The 27,707-nt window shown below is 29.6% G+C and overlaps 2 protein-coding genes and 1 long non-coding RNA gene across 4 annotated transcripts; 2 read left to right on the plus strand and 1 right to left on the minus strand.

Moving 5' to 3' along the window:
* The first annotated feature begins 4,810 nt into the window (after positions 1-4,810).
* Positions 4,811-7,204, plus strand: LOC114185102. Its single transcript, XR_003604747.1, has 2 exons — positions 4,811-4,881; positions 5,541-7,204. It is a non-coding gene; the product is annotated as an uncharacterized LOC114185102 (long non-coding RNA).
* A 1,989-nt stretch (positions 7,205-9,193) lies between these two features.
* On the minus strand, positions 9,194-13,033 carry LOC114185095 (MDIS1-interacting receptor like kinase 2-like). Of its 2 annotated transcripts, XM_028072606.1 has the most exons (3): positions 12,586-13,019; positions 9,985-11,613; positions 9,194-9,838 (listed from the first exon to the last, which is right to left on the minus strand). In XM_028072606.1, the coding sequence occupies exons 1-3, from the start codon at positions 12,860-12,862 to the stop codon at positions 9,483-9,485; spliced, it is 2,262 nt and encodes a 753-aa protein (XP_027928407.1). In that variant the 5' UTR covers positions 12,863-13,019; the 3' UTR covers positions 9,194-9,482. The 2 variants fall into 2 exon arrangements, with proteins under 2 accessions (XP_027928407.1, XP_027928406.1); XM_028072605.1 differs by having other exon boundaries at positions 9,985-13,033.
* Positions 13,034-21,961: 8,928 nt separating this feature from the next.
* On the plus strand, positions 21,962-27,254 carry LOC114185096 (subtilisin-like protease Glyma18g48580). Its single transcript, XM_028072607.1, has 11 exons — positions 21,962-22,092; positions 22,232-22,341; positions 23,765-23,862; positions 23,950-24,105; positions 24,182-24,305; positions 24,623-25,169; positions 25,289-25,383; positions 25,474-25,749; positions 25,910-26,042; positions 26,141-26,357; positions 26,472-27,254. The coding sequence occupies exons 1-11, from the start codon at positions 22,003-22,005 to the stop codon at positions 27,053-27,055; spliced, it is 2,430 nt and encodes an 809-aa protein (XP_027928408.1). The 5' UTR covers positions 21,962-22,002; the 3' UTR covers positions 27,056-27,254.
* Positions 27,255-27,707: the final 453 nt, after the last annotated feature.

Here is a 27,707-nt window from a genome sequence, read left to right on the forward strand (position 1 = left end):
AGATATTAGAATTTTTTTTGGCTATAGCATTTTTTCACCGTGTAAATTATCATGAAAATGTGTGAGGAGAAATAAATATAAAGAGATAGATTGAAAAAAAAGAGATTAGGGAACATATAGATTGAGATGAAGTAATTCTCGTATGATCTCTCACACATCAAGTTTAGTATTTTATTATGATTTATGTACCTTGAATTTATGAATCTTTTTAGGATGTTTCTCCAAATTAAGTTTATCTCAAATTAGTATAAACTTAATTATGATTTTAGGGATTCTTTTATGAAATTGGTATGAATCCTAATTATACTTTTTCCTAAATTATTATAACCCTTAATTATGAAATTTATGGATTTTGTGTTTTCGGCTGCCTATGGTAATTTTTTTTTAAGTTTTAAATTTATACCTTGTTGCTTATTTAATTAAAGTGGTATAAGTTTTGTTATGTCTTGCATTGTGATAACTGTGACTTTTGAATATAAATTTTATTTTTTTCTAAATAGGTGAGATGTGATAAATTTATATTAGAAAAATTATGATAAAGAGTAAAAAAATTAATTCTTTTTTAAAAAAAGAGGTTTGTGATAAAGATGAAAAAACTGCATATATGTTAACTAAACTTTTCATGAGAACCAAGAATTTAAGATAATGAAAATCAAATCTCTAAAGTTCCTAGAGTTATATATAATGAATTTAAAAATTCATTAGAACGCGGTCCGGAAAAAACGTCTTCAAATTTGACAATACCCATCAAATCAAATTGATAAGATACAAAGGGTTGATCTAAAATGATATTCATGGTTAGTATCATGATATAATAACATGATATAATAACAAATAATAGTCATATTTTTTTGAATTATACTATTATGCGTGTTTGTTTTAAGCAGAAGAAATGAAAAAAAAAATCTAACTACAAAAATTTATATATAACAAATTTAATTTGACACCCCTAAATTTTTTCTCCTAGTACCGCCTATGTTAGTGCAAAAAACATGCAAACCTGACGGCAGATATATACAACAGACGATAGAGAGGGTAAAACTACCAATGAAATATATCAACATTAAAAAATAAAATAGTGAGTTTTATTCATTGTTTGCTTCTACCACCGAAGAAAACTCTTTTCTTCTCAAATTGTTGTACGTATTAGCCTTTTTTTTTCTTGCGTGCCTTTTACTTCACGTTTTATTTTAACAAAAGGGTTAAAAAAAATTGAATGGGCTTTTCAAGCTTTAAAATTTTAAAACTTTTGTCTTGTCTTTCTATTTTTTCTCTACCCGATGATTTCTTCATGCATCTTATGAAGCATTGAAAACAAAAATCTAAATTCTCCATGTTTTGGATTTTTAGATAGTAAAATCTTAAATGATATCCTTAAAACATATTTTTGAATTCTAAATTATGCAAAATATATATATATATATATATATATATATATATATATATATATATATATATATATATATATATATATATATATATTTGCAAAATGTTTTGGATTCACACACATTGTTACACTTTCCATAAGTATGAGAATGGTAAAAGGAGTTACGGGTTTTTTTTTCCATCATCGGCAAATTTGTGTCTTTAATTACGGTAATAAACAGATTTAAAAAAAAATACGAAATTAGACAAATCGTGTTGTTTCACATGTTTTTTTATGAAAAAATCATTTATCGTCATGACATTTTTCTTAATTTTAGAGAGTCAAACGCTCAAATGAAGAAATCGTGTTGGAAGTATACGTTTTTAGACCTGAAATAGTGTGGGGAGAAGACATTTTTGTTTTGTAATCAATTACAATGTGTTGTAATCGATTACTGATATGTATTTTGCGATTCTGGGTTCTTGTAATCGATTACACATATTTAGTAATCGATTACAAGGAACTACTCCCTAATATAAGGTGAAAAATGATGAAAAAATGGTAAAAAAGTATGTGCGAAATGAGTGTAATTTTATTCTTTAACTAATATAGTTTTTATTCTCTTTCTATTATTAAGTTGTTTATCTGCTATTTTTAGTATCTTATGTTATGCTCTAATCATGGGATAACATGATCTCGTATCAGGGTGGATGTAGTTAAATATTTTTCACACCAGTATAAACAGTTTTTATTTTTTTTTATAGATTTTTTACTTTGAAATATTTGTTAATAATTTAATTAAAGAATTAAAAATAATGTTTTTAATTTCTTCTATAGTATTTAAAAAAATTTGTTATTTTTTTTAATTTTATGTGAAAATAGTTTTTATTTTGAAATTTTAAGATAATTTTATTTTAAATGTTTACTAAATTTATTTTTTTAACAAAAAAAAAATATGTATTTTTATTTTTAATATATTAATAAAATTAAATAAAAAAATTATTATTAAAATCATATAATACTATTTACTTAATAATTTGATAAGTACATTAAAATTAAAATATACATATTTATTTATTTAAATAAATAATTTTTAGTAATAAACTGAACTAAAAGTTTCAAAATATATTCATATAGGAAATCAAAAATATTATTTATAGTTTATTAACAAATATTTCAAAGTAAAAAATCTATAAAAGAAATATATGATCACTATAAAATTTTAAGAAAATATACTTTTTTTGAAAAATATTTTAGAAAAATACTTTATGATTACAACATAAGTTTATAAAATAAATTTGAAAGAAAATATATGGGTTCAATGAGCACAGCTTCACCTATTTAGATTTTTTCTTTTTAAAATGCCTATATCAATATTTTTGTTAAGAAATTACACCATTTCAATAAAAAAAAATGTCAATTCTTATTTGTTGTAATCGATTATTAAATAGGTATGATCGATTACAGAAGCCAAAATCACAAATACATATCAGTAATCGATTACAATACATTATAATTGATTACAAAGCAAAAACATAATCTTTCTACATGATTTTAAGTCTAAAAACGTGTGTTCCAATAAGATTCCTTCATCTCTAAAATAAAATAAAAAAACGTCATCAGGGTAGACGATTTTTTCATAAAAAACGTGTGGGGTCATCATAATTTACCTACTTTCGTAATTTTTTTAAAATCTGTTTATTACGGTAATTAAAAACGCAACTTTACCTATGATGAGAAAAAAAACTTACGAAATTAATGGGGTTTAACCTTTAAAAGTTGGATCACACATAAGTTGGAAGATAATTTATTTCTTCCCTAAGTTATCCTTTGTAACTATACAATTCAATTCCATATATATGACACACAAAGTGTAAGCGCTAGTATTAGTTTTAGTTCCCAAAATTATGGACTTTTAAAAATACAGCGAGTAAAATTACAATTAAGTGAGATAATATTTTATCGGACCAATAGCTTTTGAGCACTTGACAGTGTAAGGAAACATGATAAAAGATTTAGGACTAGCATGTGATTGCAAAGATGATGGGTGATAATGTAGGTCGATCCGATTAATTTAGATCTGATCTGTATTTTGTCTGTAAAATACGAGTCGAATTGACCTATCTCGTATTTTCAATGCTAAACAAGTTTGATTCGTCCCGCATAAATATGAGTGTATGGGCCAACTTGTTTTTTTTTTTTTAATTTTTATGATAAAATTTTTAATATTCAATAAATTGAGAAACTTTAATAAATTCATAAAATTAAGTAAAAATTTTGGAGAGTTGGATGTATTAGGAATTCAAGTATGAGTCTAAGTCACACATTGGCTAGAAATGAAAAAGTAGAACACTATATAAGAATAAAGACCCATCAACTTATTAATTAAGGTTTGGTTTTGGGTTAAAAATGATGTCTATGTCTTATGTAGTTGAACTCTTATTGATGTTTGATATATATAAATATAAATTTTTTATTTTTTTACTGCTGGCGAGCGGGCAACCCGTGTGGACCGCAAGCTATGCAAAACAGACTTTAACGAACCTAGCAAGTTCAATGGACTAACTCTTTCGATTCTGGTGCTTTGTTCACTCCTTTTAGTAACAATATTCTTATGAAGAATCTTCTAACACCTCCAGTAGGATTAGTTTTTCTATTTCTTTTTAATGTCAAATGATTAAAAGAAAAATGATGTCTTTTCTATGCAAACCCAAGTTTCTGACTTAGTGTTGCACCTGATATGGTTCTATCTAGTGATTTTTCGATCTTTGTATGTATATACCGATTTGGTATCTTGTACCACTTACTCATAATGGTTCGAATCCAAGTGTAATTTAAATTTTACATTGAATAAAAAAAAATTTACATACTCATAATATATATATATATATATATATATATATATATATATATATATATATATATATATATTATAATAAATAAAAACACTGATTAAACTATACAAGTAAAAAAATACTACAAACAAATATTCGAATAATAATTGATTTAATAATAAAAAATAATTACTTATTATAGTTATCAATTTAAAAATTAATTTACAAATTATAAATTATTGATAATTAGATAGTTTCAAATATTTATAATTAGTCTTATAATAACTAAATATTAGTTTTTAAATCAATTATTAATGTTAATTACAAAGATTTTTTTAATGAAAAAGTGAGGAACTTGAAGTTACTTAGCAAAGCTGTTTCTAAAAGTGATGAACTTGAATGTAAGAGAACAGGAGCACTGTTTCTAAAACAAATAAACTATGAATTGGTGCATTTACGTGTTGAGCTGAGGAGTCTCCACGAGAAAGGAAAAAAAAGGAACCGAAACATGGTCTCTACGCGTCGAGCAGAGGAGCCTCCACGATGTGCATCTTGTCCACGTGTAAACTATGGAAGAATGCTATATATATTAGGCTTAAAGATACTATTCATCTTACAAGCCTGCCACACAAGGGCTTTCTGCAATCAACAAAAGAAGAGAGAAACCAAAGCAAAATCCGGGTAAAGTTTCAAGTATCGTTTCTTCTTTAATGCTCAATTTTACATATTACGAAGAGAAAATGGTTAGAATGTAGATTGAGGACTTCGATATTATGGCAATCCAAGTTCTTTAAATTACACAAGCGTAGAGGATTCAATTTATTTTTCTGTCACAATTTTTATAAGCCATTGAAACTCAGTTTTTTTTTTTTTTGGGTTCAAATAGTATTGGTGATTATGTTTGTATGCTGTCTTATGACTAGAATAAGAATAATTCATGCTCTTAGCCTATAACAAAATCTCTCAATTATGGCCAGACGATCAATAAGACGAAACGTAGAACATACTTTCATGTTACGTGTTTGTAATTTGGTTCATTGAGTTCACCAATTTTCTCAGTTATATTAGAATATATTAAACTAAAAGTGTGAGCAGCAATAGAAACACACTATTAGAATAATTTTATTTATTGGTTTCTTTATTCCAAGTACACACCATTTGAGATCCATAGCTAGCCACACACTGAAGAAGGGAAAAAACACATATACTACTTATATATGCCTATTGCTTACACCATCACTAACAGCTTGCTATTGATAGGTTTTAGACCCTCTAAGTATCTCTAAGATTTGTTCAGCTTTAAAGTGTCAACAAACCTACCCTTTGTGATATCATTGCAGGAAATGAAGTCCAGAAATTCCCTGAAGCAGAACTCTTTGTAGGACTTAGGATGCTGGTCATCAACAAGTTCCATTGCAGGACCCATCTTTGTGTCCATTGCAAAACTGTGAAGACTCACAATGGAAAACCTCTTCTCATCCCCATTAACCGTTGCTCGGTGAATCACACTCTTGTATTGTCCATTGCTCATAACTTCCATTTGGTCACCCAACTGCACCACAAGCGCTCCTTCAACGAAAGGCACGGCCATCCAGTTGTTGTTTTTGTCCTTGATTTCTAGGCCTGAACGGGTTTGGAGCAGCACAGTTATGGACCCGTAATCAGAGTGAGGGTGGATGCCTAAGGTGAGTCCAGGTTCCGGACATGCAGGGTAGCAATTCACTGCAAGTGTTTGCGACCCTCCATTGATTTCTTCATGTAAGTAACTGCGGTTTAATCCTAGGCTTTCAAAAATCATTTCCAGCAGTTGATTTTGTAGAATCTGCACAGCTTTCACGTACTTTCCCATGCTCTCCCTGCAACACAAGTTGCGTGTATATTTTATATATGCTTGCAGAGAAGCTTTCATTATGGCTAGTAAAATTGTCACGGAGATTTCGAAACTTCGTTATAGTAATACCTGTAATTTGAGGGATTTGAAGGCCACATGTGAATCCAATCTGATATTGGATGAGAGTAGTGTTTGATGAAATCTCTCCAGCAGTAAACTTCATCCCTAGCTTGATTAAGGCTTGTTCCGTACCTCACAGGTTTGTGAACATCTTCAGAAAACAAACGCATCTTTTCATCACTAGGAAGGTTGAAGAACTCTGTTGAGACTTTTAGGGCTTCATCCATCACTGATTGATCAATCCCATGGTTAATAACCTACAAAAAAGTCTCATGTAAATACATAACATAGTATAACATAAATGTGTGTTTGAGCAGGTGCTATATATACATATATATACCTGGAAGCATCCTATCTCTTTGCAGGCAATTCGAATTTCATTGATGGTTGATTTAGAAACAAGAGATTGATCACGCAAAGTAGACAAATCTATAATGGGAAGAGTGGTGGATATTGGAAGATGAGGGCTAGGTCGTTGTGAAGGTGGAAGAACATAACGTTGAGGTATAGAAGACACTCCAAGCTGGTCAAGACTAACAGCACTGGTAAATGAAGAAGCACCATTTCCCCGTTGCTCCATTGTTTCTCTTCCCAAATGTTACCTTCGATGGTGTTGATTTGAGACAGAGCCAGTCACAAATATATTTATAAGCGTCCTAGTGCATATGTCGCATTCATGATCGTCCTCTATCTGTATTTCTTTAGGTTGTTCACTTACATTGTACATGCAAGAAAGTACAAAAAATTGTTTTTCGTTCGGAAGTGAGTGTGGATTTAATGGTAGTAAGCCCTAGATTTGAGTGACGATGAGAGTTGAAGTCAAAAGGAAAGAAAAAAAGAGAGCAAAGTGATGAAGGAATTTTTATGGAGTTAATGCTGGTGGAAAAAAAAAAGGTGGCTTGGCCTATTTGGTCTTTTTTTTGTTGGATAAATTTTTGGGACTTTTTGCATGGAGATTGTTTTGACTTTGGTTATATTCAGCAGTTCAGCAGCTGCCACGTGTGCGTGTAGCTATAATCAATAGTTTATTTGATTATGAATGCGTTCCTCATATATACGTATATGTCCTCGAAATTATCGAAGCACCGATCATTCTTCACAGTTCCTTCCCCCATTTGGATAAGAAACTGGTCATGAACAACGTATCTAATGCTACAACTAGGAACAACGTGGGACTAAAATAACAATTTGTTGTTGCGGCTGTTTTCAATATTGTTTTCATTTTTCTCAGGTGCATGAATTTGTTGGTTTGGTACTATTCTTTTCTGCTAAGTTTAATACATATGCTGCTAGTAATTTTCATAGAATAAATATTTATTTATTTTAAGTTAATTTCATCAACATTCTCATATTTTAATTTCAATTTCAAATCCAAATATTGCATTAATGGTATATATTTCTAATTACGAACTCATCCATTAATGGTATATATTGTCTCACCATATTTAAGAATTTGTACTTTTTTATTTTTTATTTTATCTCAACTAGTACTTTACTAAAGGACTTAATTTCTTTTACATGTTAACTCTCATTTTTTCTATTTTATGTATACTTTTTTGTAAGATAATGACCAATTTTCAATTACTAAAAAACAAAATATTACTTTTATAACTTTATATAGAATATTACTAAAAATAAGCTGCAATTATAACATACTTACCATATTTTTTCATGTTTTATTTAACCTTGTTCACTTTTATTTTTGAAAGAAACTACACATTGAGATCTCTCTTTCCACAGCCACTGTATATTTTTTTTTCAAGAAAAGAAAAACAGTCGCTCAACCCATTTTTTCAAAACTGAAAATTCTACCATCCACACTGAGTGGAGAAGAGTGACATCACCTGCCATTAAATTGTGACGTATATAAGACTAAAACTCTATGCTACAAAATACAACATTTTTCCCAAATCGATAGTTTAATATTCTGAACTGAATACTTTAAAGGTTTCATAGGATAAGATCTGAACTATCTAATTGTGCTTTTGTTTCGGACTCAATGGGTTTAAATTTCTATGAGGGGTGTAAGTTTTGTGCAATTGTTCTCTTTTTTAAGTATCGTTGCTAACAAATTTTCTCCTTTTTTTTTTAAAATTTTTTAAATTTTATTGTTCTTCTTAATTAGCGTAATATTTTTCTTGAACATGTAGTATACAGGAAGGGAATGGTCGAAAATGGAATAAGGAAACATCAATGTTCTTTAGCAAGTGACATTAATTTCTTTACCTCCGTTTAAAGTTGATGTTAGAAGAAAAAAATAGCGTGAAAAGAGCTTCAGATATTGCGGCTTGGATTAAATGAAAGAGTGGAAAATACATATAAAAATGAGAAAGTGAGACATCGAAACTTTTCATAAAAGATAACAGAAATATACAAAAGAAAAATAAGGAGGCATGTTATTTTATTTATTTATTTTTCAATTTTTTTTTGCTACGAAACATGTTTTTATTTTTTTTTTTTGTTTTTTGTTTTAAATTGTGGTTGGTAACATATTTTTTTCTTCAATTTTTTTATATTTTTTAATTATTTTTGTTGATTTCTTTGAAAAAGTATATGTTTTTTTTTGTATTTTTAATTTTTATAAGTTTAGATATTTTAATTAGGCATTTATTTATAAAATATATTTAGATGAATTTATTTAAAAAATAGTTAAATAAAATGTTCTAATTTTTATTTATCTAATAAGTTTTCTCTTTATATTTAATAAGACATGTTCTCTTTTACTAGTGATAATAACTATTATTTTTATTATAAAAATTTCATGGTTAATAGGACAATTTATTATGATAAATGAATTATACCTCTCTCGTAATAAGTTATCATTGATTTCTCTCTTTCTATTAATGAACATCGATAAGAAGCTTAAATTCATGATGTTTTTTATATATTGAAAAAGTTGAAGGCATTAATTAAAAGAGGCTTACCTAAAAATAGGAGATAAAAAAAGGGACTACAAGTATAGTGAATTACTAGTGCTCAATCTTCTTAGCCCCATGTTATCTAAAAGTCAAAATATCCATAAAATATCTAGTGGAAAAAAAATAGTCAGTTAATTCAGAGATTAATTTTTATTCAAACCAATAAGTTGTACAAATGCACGATCGGTTTCACCAACCATATCGCATAAAGTTTTGTGACAAGGTGATCACTGCAAATCATTTTCTAACCCCTTATTATATATATGAACCAGAAAATCTAGCTTTTCTAGTAACTTTATACATGACTTATTTCGATGACAAAACAAACTGATCTTACAACATAAGATAAAGGACAAATGGTGTACAACGAAGAAAACAAGAAAAGCAGAAATTTGTTGCTGTTCAATATTGCTTTAGAGGAGTTGTCCAAGTCTAATCATGGGTAACTCAGCTGGTAATGAAGATTTCCCCATCATCAGCGTTTTGGACACTTGATCCATTGTTGGGCGAGAACTTGGATTCTCACTCAAGCAAGAAAATGCCAAGTTTGAAACTAAAATGACATCCCCGACAACTGATTCATGAGGATGAGAAGGTCTTTGGTCTATCACATCAACTAGTAGCAAATTATGAGTTATTGCTGCTGAAGATGAAGATAACAACGAAGAAATCAGATCCCCCGGGTGTTTCCCCATGATGATTTCTAGACAAAGCACTCCAAAACTGAACACATCACATTTCTCAGTCACTTCCATAGTTTGGGCAAACTCTACAATGAATGAAAATCTTGAGTTAAACATAAACAGATGCATAAGATTTTTTATAAGCTGCAAGTTCACATAAGATATTGTAAATTAATTGAAATATGAAAGTTTCTATCAATATTTCTAAGAACGAGGAAAGGTGGTGTCTCACCTGGAGCTGCATACCCTAAGGTGCCTTCAAACGTTGTCCAAGAGCAACCAGGCTTTAGAATCTTAGCTGTTCCAAAATCAGTGACACGAGCTTCCTCGTACTGTGAATCCAGAAGAACATTCTTGCTCGATATGTCACGATGGATTATTGGAGGTGAGCAATCATGATGCATGTAGGACAAAGCATTGGCCACACCTTTAACCACATTCACCCTCTTTTCCCAATCAAATGCAAATGCTTTTTTCTCATTGCTTAGCATTTGATCCAAGCTACCCCCTTCCATGAACTTGTAAACCAAGAATGTGAATCGTGGATGTGAGCAAAACCCGCAGAGCTTTACAATATTACGGTGCCTGATTTCGGTCAAAGCTTGAATTTCATTCTCAAAAGCTTTAAAATTAGGCTTCTCTCCGTCTGCTTCTAGATGAAGTTTCTTCACCGCATAGACCTCACCTGAGGGGAACTCAACCCTGTAAACATTTGCCTGACCTCCGACCCCTATGAGATATTTGTCATTAAAATTGTTCGTAGCTTCAATGATAGTTTCAAACATAATTTTTCCATCACGACTCCAAACGGAAAACACTTCTTCAGACAGTGCATTTTCTGATGCTTCTTTCCTTTTAGCTTCGGCTTCTTTCTTCCTTGCTTTTCGACAAAGAATATACATTGAAACACCCACCCCACACAATACTAACGCAAGTGCACCCAACATGAGAATTAATATCAGAACAACGCCCTTGCGCTTCTTTTCATTGCGGTTGGTTGGGCAAAGCATCAACCCAGTGACGTTCCCACACAAACCTGTGTTATTTTTCAATGATTCAATGGAAGACCTAAGAAAGGCTCGATTTTTGGGAAGTGGCCCTTCTAACCGATTGTATGATATGTTGACAGAAACCAAATTTGACATGCCGTCAAAACTGGACGGAATACTTCCAGAAAGATTGTTGCGAGAGAGATTCAAACAGTTCAGTTTAATCACCGCTCCAAGTTGTCTTGGTATTGTTCCAGTCAACAAATTCCCACTAAGATCAAGATATTCAAGAGGCTGAAGTTGTCGAAACTCCAACGGGATATTTCCGTTTATTTTATTATTGCTCAAAGTCAAGTTTCGTAACTTAGGCAACTCTACAACTTCTACTGGTATTGTTCCACTCAACTGGTTATCTCCAAGATCCAATTGTTCAAGAATTTGCAGTGACCCAATTTCTTTGGGAATGTCTCCTGAAAGATGGTTGTGGCTAATCTTGAGTTCAATTAGCGATTTCGTATTCCCTAATTCCTTTGGAATGTTTCCCTTCAAGTGGTTAGAAGAAAGGTGAAGCTTGCCAAGTTTGGTTGCCTCAGCAAGTTCGACTGGTATACCACCAGAAATGTTATTGTTGGATATCTTTAAGGTATCAAGATCAGGACACTTCCCCCAGTTTGGTGAAATTTGGCCGTAAAACTTGTTGTCGCTCAAATCAATGTATTCCAAATTTGGATATACACCAAAATCTTGTGATATATCTCCTTCCAATTGGTTCCCTTCCAACCTGAGTCTACTAAGACTAGCACAGTTCTTCAAGCTTATTGGAACTGGACCGGTGAAACGGTTGTGGTGAGCACTAAGGGAGCTTAGGGACCCTGCAGAGCAAATTTGAGGTGGTAAATGGCCTGTGAAATCATTCTCAGCAAGTAACACGAAATACCATTTATTATTGTTATTCAAGATTTGTGAAATACTGCCATTAAGTTTATTGACGGACAATGCTAAGTAGGTTAGCCTTTTCAAATTTCCAATTGTGGCAGGGATTGTTCCTGAGAGATTGTTGCTTTCGAGACCAAGCATTTCCAAATTGATCAAATTTCCTATAGAGGGAGGAATTGATCCAGAAAAATTGTTGAAGCTTAAAAGCAAATAGGTAAGCTTTGTCAGCTTTCCAATCGTGGAAGGAATGGGACCGGAAAGTTGGTTGTAATCAAGTCCAAGTTCATCTAAATTGGCCAAATTTTCTATGGAAGCAGGGATTGATCCAGAATGGTTATTGCCATAAAGGTTGAGTACTGTCAACTTGGACATGTTCCATAAGGAGGATGGGATTGGCCCATGTAGGTGGGAGTTGTTAGAAATGTAAAGTTGACTTAAATTGCTCATGTTACCTATTGTTTCAGGGATAGTACCAGAGAGAGAGTTTTCTGACAAATCCATGAACCCAAGGTTTGTCAACATTCCAATTTCTTGAGGAATGGAACCGAAAATTTGATTATTTGTAATAGCTAGATACTCTAACTTGTGCAACTTTCCAATCTCTGATGGAATGTGGCCAGAAAAACTGTTGAAGCCTAAATCTAGATATGACAAGTTGGACAAGTTTGCTATGGAATTAGGAATCTCTCCACTTAGTTCACATTGAAATAGATCAAGGCCTTGTAAACTCCTTAGTGTCCACACTTGCTGAGGGATGGAACCATTGAAGTAATTTGTAGAAAGATTCAAAACATTTAGTGTGGACATGTTACCAATTTGTGGTGGAATGGTCCCATAAAAGGAGTTGTTATAGATATTTAGGATGAGTAGGTTAGGGAAAGCTGAGAAGTTGAGGGTGTGAAGGGTACCTATGAGACCATAATTTGCAAGATCTATGGTGGAGATGGAGTTGGAGTTGTTACAATGAATTCCTTCCCATTTGCATGGTGTAACAACTTTCCATGTTGACAAGATATCTTGGCTGGTTGTGTCAAGGCTTTGTTTCCACTTTAACAGTGCATTGGCTTCACTGTTCTCAGCTACATCTACAGTTTCATCAACAATAGTGACTGAGGTGGCAGTAGAGGCCAAATAAAGGATTTGGCAGAAACAAGCAAGTTGTGATAGAATCTTTATGGATACCATGGTTCAGGAGTTTTAGGATTAAGAAGAGAATAAGAGAATATGTATATTCTTGTAAGAGAAAGGTGTATTGTGGTGAGGATAAAGGTTGGAGCTAGTACATGGTTATAAAGGAGAGTTAGGAAGTAGTGTGCACTTGTCACTTGACTAGATTTTCAAAAGTCTAGCACTGAACCATTGAAAATTTATGAAGGGGCTTTCTTAAAGGCAACAAAGTTTATCCAAAAGTTGTGTTGTTGCTTCATCTTATTAATTAGTGAGTATTTCTTGTTACAGAGGTATACCATGTAGAGAATTGCAACATAACGACAAGAACAACACCAAACTTTTTTACATAAAAGTGAAGTCATTTATCACAGTTCGTGATCCTTAGCTACCACCATTTCGCCATTTTCTGTTGAGACATCATTTTGCTGACATACATAAAATTCAGGATGAATCTTTTACTCCTGAGACCATTGTAATTTGTACTCCAATTTATCCAACCTTAGCAATCATAGGAAAAGGTCCAAACACTGTGTTGTAACTTTTCAATATATGATAATAACATTTTTCCCTGCATGATTATTTGTATTTGTTCATTTGTCTCCTCTCCTTCTGCTATGATTCATGATTTCTATTATAATCATCCACCTCCAAAATCATCCACCAGCGAAGGCAAATAGCTTTGTTGTATAAACCGATCGAAAATATTTATGATCAGACACAACTCTTAACTCTCACTTCTAATGTAACATTTATTTATATCTTATTTATCGTATTCATTTTTATCTAATATAAAACCTTGAATTTATTTTAAATTCTTAATAAAATTAATCTTATTTATTTTATTATATATAAATTTTAACTCACTTTAAATTTCTAACCTGAAGATAATATAAAATTTGACATGTAACCGCTCCAACATATGATATTCTAGCAAGACTTTAGAGCAATAATCAATCTAGATTGGTACTTATAAAATGATAAAAGGAGGTAAAGTAGTGGAATCAGAAAAGGCAACAGAGATAGACTTTGAAATCCACACCGTCGTCTACCTAATCTCTCTCTGTTTGGAGAGTTCAATAATTACAATACAGATAATGAATGATTATTGGATATACTATGGAACATCTTTTATGCTTTTAGACCTTAAATGACTATAAAGTTAATAAAGTAGTGATTTGAATATAGAAATTTGATAATCTTCAACTTCTTTGTTTTCATGAATGTTTATTATACAAAAGATCGGGAACATATGGTCACTTATGATAAGGTTAAATATGTTTTTTTCTTTAAGTTTTTTATATTAGTTTCTTATCAAAAATTTTGATAAATTTAGTCATTTATTTTAGAAATGTGTGGATTTAATCATTTTAATCAAATTTTGTTAAGTTTATTTGAAGTTTCAAACGTGTTTCATGATAATATTTGAATTAACATTTAAGCGAAAATGGATCAAACGGTGTAAACAATTCAAATACTATCATGAAATACACTTGAATCATTAGATAAACTTAACAAAATCTAGTTAAAATGACTAAATTTATAAATTTTTAAAGATAAAAGACTAAATTGGTAAAAAATTAAAAAAAAAATCAATTCTAAATTTCACAGAAATTTGAGGAATCAAAAACATATTTAACCCCTTAATATATGCCAATATATTTTACCAACTTAAGTTAAGAAATAGTGAGTTTTGAAGCCATTGAAGCTCATTTAAATAGGGAATATACTGCTTCCTTATGCCAGCAAAGTCAAAAAGCAACTTTTTGGTGAAACGAAAAATCAACTTAAAGTGAAGCATTGAGCTTATTTGTCTGATTAATTTAACAATGGTAAAAAGATGATTAGATATTAAACTTTTGCTTAAGCAACTTGCTTTTAATTAGTGACCAAAATTAATAGTCTAGCATGAAAAGAAATATTGAGCAACAACTGGAAAGTGTATCTTCTGGACAATTCTCCTCAATGATTACTTCTGTAAGATAACTACCAACTATTAATTTTATTCCTTCATTATTGAGTTCATTACTAGGCCTGATATAACTTAAATATATATTTGGTCTCTATTTTTTTTTTGTTTTTATTCAATTTAGTCCATATTTTTGTTTTGTGTTCAATTAGGTGTTCATTTTAATTTGGTCCTTTTCATTAACGGTATTTAAATAGTTAACGTTTTTGAATACTACATACCATGTGTCAGTTCCTGGTTTTTTTATTCTTTTTAAATTTTTTAAATTTTTTAATTTTTTTTAATTTTTTTTTAATTTTTTATAATTTCAAAAAAATTGTTCACGTGTCGAGTCACAATTGTACCACGTGTCAATGCTAGCACCATGTATCAGTTTGTGGTTGTATTATTTCTCTTTGTTCATTTTAGTCCCGATATTCCTTATTTTTGTTCAATTCCCTATATTCGTTATTTTTGTTTAATTTAATCCCAAATTTTGTTACAATAGAACCATTTAATTTTTAAAATTGACAATATTATTAGTTATTTTTTAAATTCAATTATATATTATTATATTTAATTATAAATTGAATATAATTCTTAGATTTATTTCTTAAAAAGAATAATTATTAAAATATTATTAAAATGTAATTATTAAAATTTTAAAAATATATATTAACATTTTTAAAATTCACATTTACATTTTAAATATTTAATATTTTTATTGCATTTTAGATATTGAAATCTAAAATATTTTATATTTAAATGTTAATTTTACAAATATTAGTTTACTTTTCTAAAATATTTTGAATATTTAAAATATTTTTATATATCAATTAAATATTAAATTTAATAATTTATAATTGAATTTAAAAAATAATAAATTCAAATGTCAATTTTAGAAAAAATATTAATATAATTTGTATAAAAGATATTAAATTTAGTGTCAATTTGAAAGGGACAAAATTGATTTATTTAACAAAAAATAAGACTAAATTAAACAAAAATAACAAATATAGGGACTAAATTGAACAAAAAAAATAATACTACCACAAACTGACACGTGACACTAGCATTGACACTAGCATTGACACGTGGTACAATTGTGACTTGACACATGGACAAATTTTTTAAAATTAAAATAAATAAAAATAAATTTTAAAAATATTTAAAAAATTTAAAAAAACCAGGAGCTGACATGTGGCGTGCAATGTTCAAAAACGTTAACTATTTAAACACCGTTAGTAAAAATGACCAAATTGACCATAATTTGACAAAAATAAAGACCTAATTGAACACAAAATGAAAATAGGGACCAAATGTATATTTAAGCCTAATTATAACCAAACTTATATGACTTTCTGATTTCAATATAAGTCCTTATTCAATTATTTTATTTCTTTTTATGTTTTCTGTTTGTATAAGTAATTATTATCTACGTGCTCATATGCAAATTAATTTATTGAAAAATACTTTTAAACCAAAATACAAAAAATATAGCTCGATTGAGTTAATACTAAGAATAGATTAATTCTAATAAGAGATATATTTATACATGTTGATTAGGGTGGATGTTCAAATATTCGACGCTCTACATCTAGTTACGGTGTAATTCTTGGTGATAATTTAATCTCTTGGTTTGCCAAACGACAACCTACTTTGTCTCACTCTAGTGTAGAGGCAGAATACAAAGACATCGCTAATGTTGTTTTCGAATCTTGTTAGCTACAGAGTCTTTTTATCGAGTTTCATTGTCCTATTCATACAACTACAATAGTGTATTGTGATAATGTTAGTGCAATGTATCTCTTTGGAAATTCGGTCCAACATCAACGTACTAAACATATTGAGATGAATATTCATTTTGTTCGATAAAATGTTGTTCGTGGGAACGGGTCTTACATGTTCTGTCACGTTATTAGATTATAGATATTTGGGTTAAATATCTTTTTGTCTCTTAACTTTCAGTGAATTTTGAAATTAGTCCATTTCGAAACTTTGAATCAATTTAGTTCTTCATCTTTCGAAATACATAGATTTAGTCTTTTTAATCAAATTTTGATAAGTTTATTTGACATTTCAAGCATATTTCATAATAGTATTTGACTTAACATTAAAGCATAAATGTGTTAAACAATATAAACAACTCAAATACAATCCTAAAATACGTACGAAACATGAAATAAACCTAACAAAATTTGATTAAAATGACTAAATTGGAGAGATGAATGACTAAATTGGTCCAAAGTTTCAAAATGAACTAATTCCAAAATTTACTGAAAATTAATAAACCAAAAACATATTTAACCCTAAAATATAAGTTAAATTTTAATTTTAATTTTTTGCGGATAACATATACTCACAGGTACGGATAGTATGATATCGCACTTAACCCATTTATAAGCAAGTATTAAAATACTCGCTACACACAGGTAATAATTATTTGTTATCCACGAATACTAACTATCTATAATGAATTTTATTCGCAAATATCAGCAGACCCAAGTATTTTTGTGAACTTAATACCCGAGAATATGCTTTTGGTGATTACGTAAAGTTGGGCCCCTCACTTTATTGGCACATTTGGTTTTGTAGCTCGTGGCTTTACTTTGTTATCTAGTTCTTAGGCGCGCTTGCTTAATAAGAATTGAAAAATGAGTTTTTGACAAAAGATTTTTGATAAATTTTGACAAACTTTCTTTAAATATGATTAAATAGATTAATTTTTTTTATTTTTTAATAAAAATGAAGTAATAAAAATAGTACTTTTTTACTTTATTTAGTAGTTTGTCAAATTTTATTATTATTTTTTTTGTTAACGTATGGTTTTCGTGCACTACACCGAACCCTTTCTTAAAATCAGTCACAAAAGAAACATTGAACTAGCAATTTTTTTTAATCTATTTCTTTTAGCACGCATTTTATTAACTGAAATTTATTTAAAAATTATATAATTATACAATTAAATAAGATAGTAACGACCAAAATTCGTAATTTTCAATCAATGAAAGAAATGTGTTAAAATAATTTCTTAACATTTTTCGAAAAAATCACCTTTAGTGAAAAATAGTTAACCTATCCTTAAGCAATAGTCAGTCATTCACATCACTTTTATGAATTCAAAACATGATATATATTGTTTATGAAATGAAAAATATAAAAACGAAATGTGAGAACATTTTTAATTTTTATCATTACTGTAAAAACTCAAGAGAACATTTTAAAATCTAATGTATTGTTTATGTAAAAAAATATGATACGACATTTAAAGAAGTTATAATTTCTAATATTTTATAATTAATAGAAAAATACGTTTAAAATAATTTAGAATTTTTTTTAATATTTATCAAAAAATCACCCTTTATTGAAAAGAAGTTAAATTATCTTTACATAATAGTGACTCGTGTGTATTCTCATCTGTTTTACTGTATTTGTACGAAGCACCTTCAAGGTGGACTGAAGTTTTCAAAAATCAAGTTGTTGTAGTTTAATAAAAAAGTTTTTAAGTTTTTGCAGAGAAACAGAGAAGAGTTTTCGAGTAAAAATTGAGGATATTATAGAGTATACAAGTATAATAGTAAATAGAAAATTAAGTTAATACTATATATTGTATTTATATATCTTTTTAAACCTCGATTGAAACATATAAAATAAACAAAAAATATAATTTATATTGAATATTTATTATTTAATCTATTATTATCATATATATATATATATATATATATATATATATATATATATATATATATATATATATAGGTGATTGAATTAAAGGTATTAATATTGTAATATTTAATCAGATTTTGAATGATATTATCGAGTTATATTATAAGTTTTCTTTATAACCTTGATACATATTTTTCTTTTTTTAATGTTTTTGAGTTATTTGAATAACTACAATATTAATATCTCGTGGATTTTGATCCGATACACGTGAATCATGTTTTGGGCCGGATATCACTTTTATAAAGAAATCAAAACAATAATTTATCTTCATGCATTAGAAGAAAAATAAAAAGTTAAAATATTTTATTATTTATTATTTCAAGTACTATAGAGAATATTTCAAACTCGGAAAGTATTGTCTAAGTGCAAATTAAATAAGATACAGCACTGAGAAAAGCTATGTAATTTATAATTAGTGAATGAATACATAAAAAAATAATAATTGAAATCATGCTTTATTGAAAACAAAAGTTAAATTATCCTTATAATAGTCAGTCATACCTACCATCACTTTTATGATTTTCTAAACAATAATACGATAAAAGCAAAAGTAAGAAAGAAAGTTAGAATATTTTATTATTTATTTATTATTACACAGACTTAAAGACTTGAAAGAATATTTTAAAATTTTAAAATAACTTTTATGTACAAATTAGATAAAATGTGTCGGTCCAAAGGATTTGCCACTAACTTGCGCTATATATGATTTGGAGAAGCAAAAAAGTTATGATTTTTTAATTGTTTAATAGGAATGAAAACAAAAATATTTTCTTTTTTTACTAAGAATAATATATATATATATATATATATATATTAATTTATTTATAATATTAAATAAGTTGGTCAAGTTTGACGAAAAGTAAGAAGTGTTAATGCATAAATAATTAGGATATGAGAATATGAAGTTAGAACCAATTAATTATTAAAAGATCGATACATTGAGTTGAACTTACTTTCTTATTTTCCAAATCTTATAATTCAAAAAAAAAAAAGATTCACTGATTCTTTATTCTTTTTTAAAAAGCAGTATTTTTTTTTTCAAATATTATAAATTTATAGTTATTTAAATCTTTTAACTTTTTACAACATAAGTTCATTAAAATCTAAACTATGAAACCTTAATCATAAAAATATTTTAAGAAAATATTCATATACTGTCTTTTAAAACACGATTTTTATTTTTACATCAAAATAGTTTATTACAATTCTAATCCAATTCGCTCCTTTTTTTTTTCAAAAAATTTAATCCAACCATCAAAATGAAAACATTGACTCATAAGATAATATTGACTTACACATTTAATTTGTGCTACTTAAATTATTCTGTCTAATTTGTGGTCATAAAAATCAAAGAAAAATGTTACAATTGTGTAAAATTCAATGCTAAAGATTTTTTAATCACCTTTAAATAAAATGTAGTTTTAAAAATATATCACTTAACTGGTTGACGAATAAATCGATGTTAATATTTTAAGAGCCAGTGTCTTAATTTGGTATATTAAACTATATAAACTAATTTTAAAAAATAAACTAACTAAATATATGTATTGTAAAAGTAGAGGTACCAAAAAATTATAAATTGAAAAAACTAAAATTAAATCTTAGCCTCACTGATATAATTTTTTTCAATTACCACTTGCGGAATCACCATAAGTATTCCTATCACTAAATTTTACGATCCTTTTGACATAAGTAAAACTAGGTTTACATTTTTTACATAAGCATCGTTTTGTTTAAGCAAATGTAATATTTTTCAAGACGAAAGTGCAAATAAGTTGCATGTTTGTTTCAAAGAATTTTCGAGCTGCAAGCACTAACGGACATGTATATGATGGTGCACAAGTACACCTCTTAGTTTTGTTAAAATTATTAATAAGTATATAAAAAAAATATTTTGTCTTCTTAATCATATAAATTTATTCTCTTAATATATTGTCTTCACTGACCTATGTTTTAGATTTGAGTGATGGAAGTCAGAAGTAGTCTTCTATCGATGCTTTCGATCACATGCAACAAACAACTCTATTCAAAGACTAAGATTAGATATTGCAACTTTATTTATACAATTAATAGTTATAATAATAATAGTAATCAAATATAAACATTTTAAAAATAGGTTAAAATATCTTTTTATTCTAATTTTCGTCAATTTTGTTCAATTTAGTCATTTTTTGTTAATATTGTTTAAATCATTATCGACCATGTATTGTCACGTGTCACTTTATGTTTTTTTTTTTAATTTTTTTAAAAATTTTTTTAAGGTCCACGTGTCAACCCAACATTTTGTCACGTGTCAGAGTCGATGTTTTATATTACATTTAGTTCTTATATTTATTATTTTTGTTCAATTTAGTCTCAATTTTGTTTAAAATTGAACAATTTTGTCCTTCTCAAAATTTGGACCAAATTTAATTTTCATATAAAGGTTATAATGATGTGAATTTTAATATATTTAATAAAAAAAACTAATAAAAAATATGAATTTTAATATGAAAATTAAATTTGTTCTTAATCTGAAAAGGAAAAAAATTGATTCATGTTTAAAAAAATTGAGACTAAATTGAACAAAAATAATGAATATATGACCAAATTATAAAACATTGAATCTAGCATACGACACCTGATTGGGTTGACACATGGACATTTAACAAAAAATTTAAAAAAAAAATTAAAAATTAGAAAAAAATCTAAAAAAACCACAAAATGACATGTTGTAGTCATGTGACACGTGGTAATCACGATTCTTGACGATTAATAATTTAAACGGTATTAACAAAAAAGAATAAATTTAACAAAATTATTGGGATCTATTTGAACACAAAAATAAAATTATGACTGATTTAACAAATTTTAACAAAAAATGGAATAAAAAAATATTTTAACCTTAAAAATAATATTAATACAAAAATAACATAAACTTTATTTCCTATTCATTTTAACTGTACATACAAAAGAATAATCTCATATTTTAATCTATTAAAATAATTTTTTCTATCACACCTATTAAATTATTCACAAACTTTTTTTTTTAAATCTCTTCCTCTATTCCTTAACGACCAATACTACAATTATTTCCACATCCCATTAAATTTATCCATCAACTCTCCTCAAATTATATTCCTATTGAAACACACCCCAATAATGTCTTGATCAAATCTTTATAAATGAAAAAGTGACTGAAACATTATAGTGGTCAATAGTCATATTTTTATAATACTAATAATAATAGTAATTTATTACTACTGTTATGGAGAGGCAGAGTAATTTAATAAGTAGAAAGATAGCAAAACAAAAAGAAAAAAGTTGAGTGGTTTCCTTTGGAATGTCTTGAAAAGCAAAAGGTATGCGAGGCACATATGCCGAGAACAAAAATAAGAATGTTTAAGGGGTACTGAAATAAAAAAAATAAAAAAGAGGCCCTATATATGCATTATATCGGAAATGTGTTTAACACGCAATTCCTAAATACTCTTCAAAAAAAATGGGCACATCCGTTTTTCTCCTTCATCTTATACTTTCCTCATTTCTCCTTTCCACTTTCTTCCTGGAACCTGTTCGTGGCACCAAAAAGGCAAAATTACTTTGCTCATTACTCCTTTTTTTAACAATAATTTATAACATGAAATTATGAGATGATGATTTGCTTGTGATGTTACTGAATTTTCCATCACCAATTTGCTTCTTCATCATCTCTCTGATTCTGTTTACAGTGTTACATTGTATATTTGGGAGCTCATTCTCATGGTGTCAACCCTACTTCCGTTGATCTCCAAATTGCCACCGATTCTCATTACAATCTTTTGGGTTCTATCATGGGAAGGTATAGATCATTTTTTTTTTTTTTTTTTTTATCGTGTAATCTTTTTCCATTAATGTTATCCGATTAAATATTAATTTTCATTACCCATTATACATGTGTGAACTTTTTTTGCCAATATAATCAATAATATATATATAACCAAAAAAGTTGGAGATGACTATTTTAAATAATTTATTTTATATGGTACTTTCTTTAACATGCTGTCCTCCAGCTGAAGTTAAAATTTTTTGTTGTTTTATAATAATTTATAGAAGATTCCACACTGATTATAAATATAATGTTAAAGTATAATACGTAAGTGGACGTAAACTTTATTTATGAAATTAAATTAGATTTGAAATTCCTAATTAAATTATAAAAAATAAACAAACTTCCTTTTAAAACACGTACTAAAAACTAAAAACTAGTTTTCTTTGATATTTTTTCTTATTCAATTTTAAAAAATAAAATAATATATTGTAAGCCACGGTATACTAAACTCTAAATCCTAAAAATAACTTAAAAAACATTATTTTAGTCTCATCTTACTTAACAAGGTTTAGAATAATACTTTGAAAGGAGAAATTCAAGTATTTCATGATAACAATATGCTAAAATTTTGTTATATTTTGTGGGAGTTTGAAATGAGCTTTCTACAATTCTTTAAATTTTGTAAAATCTCACAACATATACAAATTAAGAGTAGTGTTAAAATTAAAACAGACTTGATGTAATTTACTAAATTCTGTCTGCACTTGATAAAAATATAAAAAACATTATATGTGAGTTTTTTCTTATTTGTTGAACTAGTTAATTTTATTTAATCGTTATGGATTTCACTCCTTTTTTTCATGTCAACAAAGAATAAATAATTAAAAAATATTTATGGGTACTCTAATTCATTACAAAGAATGGACCTTATATATATAATGACGAATCATCACTTCTTTCAACATCTCTTATATCTCTATTTTTATTTCTTGAATATTTATTTGATAATGATATTTTGATAACTTATGATTTGAGATGACATATTTTTATATTTTTTTAAGTGATTTTAAAATTTAAAAAAATAAAAAATAAAAAATCATTTAAAATAATAAAGTTGTCAAAATTAATTGTTTAAAACTCATTTTCCTTTCTCCTTTCACACAACCACGTGGTTATGTATGTATCAGGTTGTTAAAGAATGCATAGTACACAAATTAAGAATCATAAAAGGATATTAATTAAGAAAAATGATTTTTTGAGTACTCAATTTTTTAAATGATTTTTTATTTTTTATTTTTTTCATTCTAAATGTTTTAAAATCATTTAAAAGATGACATAGCATATTATAAGAAAAAGTTGTAAAAATTTAGTAATATATTTTAAGTCTAAGAGATAAAGAAATGAACATATAACAGGAGGGTGAATACATGACGTGTAGTTAATTGTTTGACAGTGAAGAGAAAGCGAAAGAAGCGATTATTTACTCATACAACAAACACATAAATGGGTTTGCAGCACTGCTGGAAGAGGAAGAAGCAGCAGACATTGGCAGTGAGCATGCAATAGCTTCCATTCATTCTTTTTCATTTTGTTTTGTATGAAATTATAGTTTGTGACACAGTGTTTGGAATGAGGCAGAGAACCCTAACGTGGTGTCTGTGTTCTTGAGCAAAAAACATAAACTGCACACTACCCGCTCTTGGGAGTTTCTTGGACTACACAGAAATGGTAAGAACTCTGCATGGCAAAAGGGAAGCTTTGGTGAAAATACAATAATTGCAAACATCGACACTGGTAAGCTTAATTATTTATTAATTATGTGCATGGGAATTTGTGTTCATTCTTTAATTCTGGATTTGGCGTTGGATAGGTGTTTGGCCTGAGTCAGATAGCTTCAGTGACAAAGGATATGGTCCCGTTCCCTCCAGATGGCGTGGGGGTAATGTCTGTCAAATTACCAAACTTCCAAGCACTAAGAAAAATCTATGCAACAGGTTTTTTTCTCTTCTCTGTTACCCTTTCAGCCTTCAATATATACTTTACAAGTTCTTAAATAGTAAGGACTAACTTGGGAAGAAATGACAATAATTGTAGAAGAAATAAGAAATTAATTTCGTGGGACCTATTACGGTTTGTTTTCTTTTTATCTTGTGCCTGTTGATGTTCCAGTAACATGGATTTCTGGGTCCATTAGTTGACGAAGAAAGACAGTTGTTTGCATCATATGAAACATTTATTAGTGCGGTTTTGTTATGTTGATAATAGGAGGAAGATTGTTTAACAAGTGAACGTTGTTTGTGCGTATGAACAGAAAGCTGATAGGAGCAAGATTCTTCAACAAAGCTTTTGAGGCTTACAATGGCCAACTTGTTCCCCCGCTGCAAACAGCGCGTGACTTCATGGGACATGGGACTCACACTCTATCAACAGCTGGGGGCAATTTCGTCGGAAGCGCGAGTGTATTTGCGGTGGGTAATGGCACCGCAAAGGGTGGGTCTCCGAGAGCACGAGTTGCAGCATACAAAGTGTGTTGGGCTTTGACGGACGCAGCCGATTGTTACGGCGCGGATATTTTGGATGCTATCGACCATGCCATCGACGACGGTGTCGATCTCATCAATCTTTCAGTCGGTGGATATCACGATGTGAGCCCCGAAGGAATACTCACCGACGAGGTTTCCATTGGAGCCTTCCATGCGATTTCTAGAAACATACTTTTAGTTGCTTCTGCAGGAAACGATGGACCCATACCTGGTTCTGTTGTGAACGTGGCACCTTGGGTCTTTACCATTGCTGCTAGCACCATAGACAGAGACTTCAGCAGTACCTTAACAATCAACAACAATCAACAAATCGAGGTACCTTTAACACCTCAACTACCGCTTTAACATTTGGACGGACTTGTCCATTCTCTTTAATCAACATTTCGGGGTTAAGATAAAAAAAAAAAACAATTAAACTTGTATTATACGCACAGGGAGCCAGTCTTTTTGTAAATTTGCCACCGAATCAGGCCTTTTCGCTGATCCTCTCCACCGATGCTAAGCTTCCTAATGCCACATTTCGAGACGCGTAAGAACAAAACCTTACTATTACAGAAATGAGTGTTTGTACTTGCATTAGTTATTGTTGTTGCTTACATGTATGCAAATATTGGTGCAGTCAACTGTGTAGAGCAGGAACACTGGATCCCAGACAAGTGAATGGGAAAATAGTGTCATGCAGTCGCGAAAACATAAAATCTGTTGCGGAGGGTCAGGAAGCTCTCTCTGCAGGTGCAAAGGGAATGATTGTGAGCAATCAACCGCAACAGGGAACTACAAATGAAGCTGAGCCACATGTTTTCTCCGCTGTGGGCAGACCTAACCGTCATCCCCCTCCTAAAACAGATGCTACTCCTCCTCCCCCTCTTGCTACAGAGTTTCAAATAGTTGACGCGTGAGTATAATATATCCTCAGAAACAACATTTTCTTAATTTACAAAACAACACTATTAATATCTTATCCTCGTTGGTTCGATACACTCATGTTTCTCAATATATACAAAACAAGAAACAAGTGCTCCATTTTTCATACGTGCACACACTACATTTCGCAGGGAGGATCCTTTTAAAACAGGTGCTACCATTAGAATGTCCCCAGCAAGAACATTATTTGGAAGAAAGCCAGCTCCAGTTATGGCTTCATTCTCATCAAGGGGACCCAATAAGTTGCAGCCAGCAATTCTCAAGGTGACGTGCACATCCACACCAATTAATTATTATCATTTCATTAACTGTTGTCATCAACTATATATATTATACACACCGAATGTGATTCTTTATTTCAGCCTGATGTGACTGCGCCTGGTGTGAACATTCTTGCTGCCTACTCAGAATTCGCAAGTGCATCAACCTTGCTAACAGACAACCGTCGAGGGTTTAAATTCAACGTAATGCAAGGAACTTCTATGTCTTGCCCTCATGTTACAGGCATTGCTGGACTTATCAAAACACTTCACCCTAATTGGAGTCCTGCAGCTATTAAATCAGCAATCATGACCACAGGTGCCCTCTAACTCTTATTAATATAGTTGTCCATGAAATGAACTTTTATTCATTAAATCCTTCTCTCAATGGAAAAACTATGAACTGTGAGTTTCACCGTCGTGCATATTGCAGCAACCACACGCGACAACACTAATAGACCAATACATGACGGGTTTGTTGAAACAACCGCAACTCCCTTTGCTTATGGTTCAGGACATGTTCAACCTGACCTTGCCATAGACCCCGGCCTCGTTTACGATCTAGGCCTCACTGATTACTTGAACTTCTTGTGCGCTTCTGGATACAACCAGCAACTCATTTCTGCTCTCAATTTCAACAGAACTTTCATTTGTTCAGGCACTCACAGTGTAACAGATTTGAACTACCCCTCAATCACATTGCCAAATCTAAGCTTAAAAGCCGTAACCATTGCTCGCACGGTAACAAATGTTGGGCCACCAGGCACGTACACTGCCACTTTCCAATTGCTTGGATATAACATTACCGTTGTGCCAAGTTCCTTGACTTTCAGCAAAATTGGTGAAAAGAAGACATTCAAGGTTACTGTGCAGGCACGCAGTGAAACAAAGCGGAGAACTTATGAATTTGGGGAATTGCGATGGACTGATGGAAAACATATAGTAAGGAGTCCTATTACAGTAAAGCGGCGCAGATGTAAACCTCTTCAATGGAGTTGGTTGTGTTGGGATTCTTAGTTATCATAGTACTGTTTGTTTAAATTTAAGGATCTCGTGTAAATAATAATAAATGCCTGTGTGTTTCTTTTTCTTTTAAGCCGTTTTGGGCTTTTATGGTATATATCACCGTTAGTCTGTGTAATGTATTGCGTGTTTTAATCTAAAGCGAATAAACGTTCTAATCTTGGTGTTGCAGTTTAAAAAATTTCAGTGAAAATGTTAACAATTGTACAGTATCGTGATATTCTAATTAATAACCTAAGAAGGTTAAGTTTTAATTTATCCTCAGATTTCCTTACTTTTCTCACAGATAAATGTGCATATGCGACGTTAAAAACAAACCAAAAATTCCAAAATTGATAAGATTAAAGTTGTTTAGAAATTGATTAGATTATGTTAATAAGCTACCTATTTCTAAGCATCCCTGCAACATAATATAACAAGAGACTTTTTAGGCCTATTATTTGAGCCAAATTGATTAAAAATATATGATTATTGAGCTTGATTATTAATTTATTATCCTGCTATACTTTCCAAGTGGATGTAATCACCAGTAGGAAGTTAGATCAGAGAAACGACACGTTAAGCAATTAATGTAATACAAAGCAAAAACAATCAGTGCTATTGGTTGGATATCATCTTGTTGATTTTCATGATATAGTTGTTTGAC

Source organism: Vigna unguiculata, chromosome 5, assembly GCF_004118075.2.
Source record: "Vigna unguiculata cultivar IT97K-499-35 chromosome 5, ASM411807v1, whole genome shotgun sequence".
Taxonomy (NCBI): Eukaryota; Viridiplantae; Streptophyta; class Magnoliopsida; order Fabales; family Fabaceae; genus Vigna; species Vigna unguiculata.